At 36.4% G+C, this 6954-nt stretch overlaps 1 protein-coding gene across 1 annotated transcript; it reads right to left on the minus strand.

Moving 5' to 3' along the window:
• Positions 1 to 6242: 6242 nt before the first annotated feature.
• On the minus strand, positions 6243 to 6734 carry LOC133082392 (cofilin-1-like). The gene has a single exon (XM_061178977.1). The coding sequence runs from the start codon at positions 6732 to 6734 to the stop codon at positions 6243 to 6245; it is 492 nt and encodes a 163-aa protein (XP_061034960.1).
• Between the last annotated feature and the right edge of the window lie 220 nt (positions 6735 to 6954).

Genomic DNA, 6954 nt, shown 5'->3' on the forward strand with positions numbered 1-6954 from the left:
GGCTTTCATTCAGATTTAATGAAGAGATCAAAAGTTTTACAGACAAGCAAAAGCTAAAAGAATTCAGCAACACCAAACCAGCTTTACAAGAAATGTTAAAGGGACTTCTCTAAGCAAAAAAGAAAAGGCCACAACTAGAAACATGAAAAGTATGAAAGGAAAAAGCTCATTGGTAAAGGCAAATATACAGTAAAGGAAGTAAATCGACCATGTGCAAAGCTAGTAGAAAGGTTAAAAGAAAAAAGTAGTAAAAATCATCTATATCTGCAAAAAGTAGTTAAGGGATACAGAAAAGAAAATGATGTAAAATGTGATGACAAAAACAGTAAACTTGGGGGGGAGGGGAGGAAAAATGCAGGCTTGTTGAAATGCATTTGAAATTAAGAGATCAGCAACTTAAAATAATTATATACACACACACACTCACACACTTATATATGTAAAACTCACAGTAACCACACCAAAATCTATAATAGATACACAAACACAAAAAGAGAAAGGAATCCAAACATATCACTAAAGGTAATCTAAATATATGACTAAAGATAGTCATAAAATCTCAAGGGAAGAGAACAAAAGAAGAAAAACAAAGTAGAAAAACAACCCCTAAACAATTAACAAAATGGCAATAAGTATTGATACATGTCTATCAATAATTACTTTAAATGTAAATAGACTAAATGCTCCAATCAAAAGACATAGACTGGCTGAATGGATACAAAAACAAGACCCATATATATGCTGCCTACAAGAGACTCACTTCAGATCTAAAGACACATGCAGACTGAAAGTGAGGGGATGGAAAAAGGTATTCCATGCAAATGGAAATCAAAAGAAAGCCAGGGCAGCAATTCTTACAACAAACAAAATAGACTTTAAAACAAAGACTCTTACAAGAGACAAAGAAAGACATTCCATAATGATCAAGGGATCAATCCAAGAAGATATAACAATTGTAAATATATATGCACTGAACATAGACACACCTAAATACATAAAGCCAATATTAACAGATATAAAGGGAGAAATTGACAGAACACAATAATAGTAGGGGACTTTAACACCCCAATACATCAATGAACAGATCATTTAGACAGAAATTCAATAAGGAAACACTGCTCTTAAATGACACATTAGATCAAATAGACTTTATATACAGTAAGTCCCCTACATTCAAGTGAGTTCCATTCAGAGAGTGCGTTTGTAAGTCCAATTTGTTTGTAAGTCCAACAAAGTTAGCCTAGGTACCCAACTAACACAATCGGCTATATAGTACTGTATATAAAAAGTTTATAATACTTTTCATGTAAATAATACATAAAAAAAAATACAAAAATAAACATTTTTAATCTTACAGTGCAGTACCTTGAAAAGTACAGTAGTACAGTATAACAGCTGGCATACAGGGGTTGGCATTGAGTGAACAGGCAAGAAGAGTTACTGACTGGAGGAGGGAGAGGAGGTGGGAGATGGTAGAGCTGAAGGATCATCAGCAATAGGAGACAGAGGGCAAGCTGCAATTTCACTCACGCCTGACGTTGATGACGCAGGTTCTGGTTCCTTGCTGGATTCAATTCTATCTATCCTCTTGAGAAAACAATCCAGTGATATCTGGGTAGTAGCTCTTTTTTTCTTGTCATAGATGACACGGTAGAACTGGATTGCATTCTGAATGGCTGCTGCAACATTCGTGTACTGTTCTACACTTGTGTCCTGTGCCTCAAAAACTAACAGTGCCTCCTCAAATAAAGAAAATCCCCTTGCCATTTCTTCCATCATGAAACTTTTTTGTTCTTCAGTTACTTCTTCTTCCTCTTGTCTCTCTTCGTCCTTCCTCTGGGCCTCCAATTCCTGGCGCTTCTTAGCAGTACCAACTACATCACTGCTGCTTTTACACTTGCTTCTGGACATCCTGGGCTTGAAATAAAGATACTGTACTACTGTACTCTACAGTAAAGTACACAAAACCATAACCACTTGTAGAGGATGCAAGCATGTGACAATGTACACCAGACACATGAACTAACTTACGTGATTGGACATATGAATGCACGTTCACATCTTTGAAAGTTCGCAACTTAAAGGTTCGTAAGTAGGGGACTTACTGTATATATATATATAAAACATTCCATCCAAAAGCAGCAGAATACACATTCTTTTCAAGTGCACATGGAACATTCTCCAGTATAGATCACATGCTAGGGCACAAAACAAGTCTCTGTAAATTTAAGAAAATTGAAAACATATCAAGCATCTTTTCCAAACACAATTCTATGAGACCAGAAATAAAACACAAACACATTAGCTATCTATTTTGTATATAAACCTGCTGTATAACACAGGGAACTCTACTTTGCTGTACAGTAGAAAGTAACACAACATTGTAAAACAAGTATACCCCAATTAAAAAAAAAAAACCACAAACACATAGAAGCTAAATAATATGCCACTAAACAACCAATGGATCTTTGAAGAAATCAAATAGGAAATGAGAAAATACCTGGAGACAAATGAAAACATAGACCCAATGACCAAATTCTATGAGATGCAGGAAAAGCAGTTCTAAGAGGGAAGTTTATAGTAATACAAGCTTACTTCAGGAAACAAAAAAAATCGCAAATAAACAACCTAACCTTACACCTAAATGAACTAGAAAAATTAGAACAAACAAAATCCAAAGTTAATAGAAGTAAAAAAATCATAAAGATCAGAGTAGAAATAAATGAAATAGAAACTTAAAAAAACAAGGGAAAAGACAAATGAAAATAAGAATTGGTTGTTTGAAAAGATAAACACAATTGATACAACTTTAACTAGACTCACCAAGAAGAAAAAGAGAGAGGTCTCAAATCAATAATACCAGGAATGAAAAAGAAGTTACAGTTTACAACACAGAGATACAAAAGATCATAAGAGATTACTGTGAACAACTATATGCCAATAAAATGGACAACCTGGAAGAAATGGACAAATTGCTATGAGTGTACAATCTCCCAAGACTGAACCAGAAAGAAATAGAAAACATGAACAGGCCAATGACCAGTAATGAAATTGAATCCATAAAAACAAAGCAAAACAAAACAAACAAAAAAAAACTCCCAACAAACAAAAGCGAAGGACCTGATTCATACAGAGATGAATTCTACCAAACAAAGTTAACACCTATTCTTCTAAAATTATTCCAAAAAATTGCAGAAGAAGGAACACGTACAAACTCATTCTACAAGCACAGCAACACCTTGATACCCAGAACAAAGATATAACTAAAAAAGAAAAATTCAGGCCAATATCACTGATGAGCATAGATGTAAAAATCCTCACCAAAATATAAGCAAATTGAATTCAACAATACATTAAAAGGATCATATACCATGATCAAGTAGGATTTATCTCAGGTATGCATGTATGGTTTTATATCTGCAAATCAATCAATGTGATACACCCCATTAATGAATTGAAAAAAAAAATCATGTGATCATCCCAATAGATGCAGAAAAACCTTTTGACAAAATTCAACATCCATTTATGAGAAAAACTCTCAACAACGTGGGTATAGAGGGAATATACCCCAACATTATAAAGGCCATTTATGATAAGCCCACAACTAACATCATACTCAACATTGAAAAGCTCAAAGCATTTCCTCTAAGATTAGGAACAAGACAAGGATGCCCATTCTTGCCACTTTTATTCTACATAGTATTGGAAGTCCTATCCACAGCAATCAGACAAGAGAAAAATAAAATGATTCCAAACTGGAAAGAAAGAAGTAAAATTTTCACTGCTTGCAGATGACATGATACTACACAAAGAAAATCCTAAAGATACCACAAAAAAACTACTAGAGCCCATCAATGAATTCGGTAAAGCTGCAGGATACAAATTTAATAAAAATAAGTGTCTTTCTATTCTATACACTAACAATGAACTATCAGAAAGTGAAATTAAGGAAACAATCCCATTTACCATCACAACAAAAAGAATAAAATACCTAGGACTAAATCTACCTAAGGAGGTAAAAGTCTGTACTTGAAAAACTATAAGACATGGATGAATAAAATTAATGACAACACAATCAGATGGAAAAGTATATTATGTTTTTGGATTGGAAGAATTAATATTGTTAAAGTGACCATACTACACAAAGCAATCTACAGATTCAATGAAATCTCTATCAAAATACCAATGGCATTTTTCATAGAACTACAACAAAAAAAATTTTTAATTTGTATGGAAACACAAAAGACCCCGAATAGCCAAAGCAATCTTGAAAAAGAAAAACAAAATTGGAGGTATCACACTCACTGACTTTAGACTATACTAGAAAGGTATGTTAATGAAAACAGTATGGTACTGGCACAAAAACAGATACATACATCAATGGAACAAAATAGAGAGCCCAGAAATAAACCCACACACTTATGGTCAATTTAATCTATGACAAAGGAGGCAAGATTATATAATGGTGAAAAGACACTCTCTTCAATAAGCGGTGCTGGAAAAACTGGGCAGCTACATGTAAAAGAATGAAATTACATTTTTTTTTCACACCATATACAAAAATAAACTTAAAATGTATTAAACACCTAAATTTAAGACCTGAAACCATAAAACTCCTAGAAGAAAACATAGGCAGTACACTCTTTGACATATGTCTTAGCAATATTTTTTGGATCTGTATCCTCAGGCAAGGGAAACAAAAGCAAAAGTAAACAAATGGGACAATATCAAACTTAAAAGCTTTTGCACAGGGAAGGAAACCATTAAGAAAAGAAAAAGACACTCTATTAAATGGGAACAGAGATTTTCAAATGACATGTCTGATAAGGAGTTAATATTCAAAATGTATAAACAGCTCATACAGCTCAATATAACAAAAAACTCAATTAAAAAATGGGCAGAAGACCTGAATCAACAGTTTCCCAAAGAAGCTGTAGAGATGGCTAATAGGCACATGAAAAGCTGTGCAACATAGCTAATCATCAGAGAAATGCAAATGAAACCCACGAGATATCAGCTCACACTTGTCAGAATGGTTATCATCAAAAAGAACACAAATAACAAACATTGGCGAGGATATGGAGAAAAGGGAATGCTTGTACACTGTTGGTGGGAATGTAAACTGGTGAAGCCATTTTGAAAATCAGTATGGAGGTTCCTCAAAAAGTCAAAAATAGATCTACCATATGATCCTCTAATTCCACTTCTGGGTATATATCCAAAGAAAACGAAAACACTAATTTGAAAAGATATATGCACCCCAATGTTCATAGCAACATTATTTACAATAGCCAAGATGTGGAAGCAACCTAAGTGTCCATCAACAGATGAATGGATAAAGAACATGTGGTATATATATACAATGAAATATTACTCAGCCATAAAAATAATAAAATTTTGGCATTTACAACAACATGGATGGACCTAGAGGGTATTATGCTTAGTGAAATAAGTCAGACAGAGAAAGAGAAATACTCTATGTTATCACTTATATATGGAGTCTAAAAAATAAAACAAATGAATATAACAAAACAGAAACAGACTCACAGATATAGAGAACAAACTAGTGGCTACCAGGGGGAGAGGGAAGGAGGGAGGGGCAAGATGTACAAACTACTATGTATAAAATAAGTAAGCTACAAGTATATATTGTATATCACAGGGAATATAGTCAATATTTCATAATAATTTTATTTATTTATTTATTTTTATTGTTGTGTGTGTATGTGTGTGTTTTTAATTGAAGGTCCCTTACTGGTCCTGCTTCCATGAGTGGTTGTGACCAGGGGAAAAAGGGGAGGGGAACCAGGCGGCGCAGGGAGGGGTCATCTCCACAACATTCCATTTATACACAGAACTAAACAGACAAGCACAGAGTCACTATTGTGGTTAGACGTTGGCAGCATGGGAAAGGGGAGGAACAGGTGGGAAATTGGGGTGTTGTCAAAAAAAAAATACAGCCCTCCCCAAACAGGGGTTCCTGGGGAAAACTTGATCTGTTTCAACCCAAGAGGAATCAGAAGATCAAAAGCTGTTTGGGAAGGCCAGAACTGTCAGGGATGGAGGGAAAAGGAGGAAGATCCAGGGGGTGGGGGGGCTGTTTGGCAACTGGGGTGAAGGGACTGCCCTCCTCCTGCTGGGATCCCCCCAGTCCCTCAGGTCTGGCAGGAAGGGGACAGCCTGCAACCCCCGTAGGCAGGTCTGGGGCTGCCAGATTCTCCAGGCAGGGGGCTGGAGGGAGCTCACAAAGGCTTGCCCTCCAGGGAGATGATGGCGTTGCTCCCCAGCTTCTCTGTCAGGGTGCAGGGGTCCTTGACCTCCTTACAAGTTTGCTTGTAATTCATCTTGACCTCCGTCAGCTTCTTCTTAATGGCGTCCTTGGAGCTGCCATAGATCATTTTGCTCTTAAGGGGTGCACACTCAGGGGTCCAGAAGATGAACACCAGGTCCTCCTTCTTGCTCTCCTTGGTCTCATAGATTGCCTTATAGAGGACGTAGTGGCAGCCTTTGTCTGGCAGCATCTTGACAAAGGTGGCGTAGGGGTCGTCTACAGTCTGGCCCACGTCACCTACCAGGATCTCCTTGCCCTCCTCCAGGATGACGTTCTTCTTGCCCTCGCTCAGGCAGAAGAGCACCACCTTCTTGTCCTTCTTCACCTCCTCTGGTGTTGACAACTTACACATCTTCATGTCATTGAACATTTTGATGACCCCTTCAGAGACAGGAGAGGCCATGTTTCCAGAAGCAAAAAGGAGAGAGCAAAGAGAGCCAGAAAAGACAAGAGCCGCTGCAGCTGTTGCCAGGATGCAACTGATCATAATAACTTTAAATGGACTATAATCTGTTAATTTAATTGCTATGTCTTACACCTGAAACTAATATTGTAAATCAACTATACTCAAAAAATTATCAAATTTTGTTATGGACCATGTTTTTGGTGTTGTATCTAAGAAG

The sequence above is a fragment of the Eubalaena glacialis genome, chromosome X, assembly GCF_028564815.1.
Source record: "Eubalaena glacialis isolate mEubGla1 chromosome X, mEubGla1.1.hap2.+ XY, whole genome shotgun sequence".
NCBI lineage: Eukaryota > Metazoa > Chordata > Mammalia > Artiodactyla > Balaenidae > Eubalaena > Eubalaena glacialis.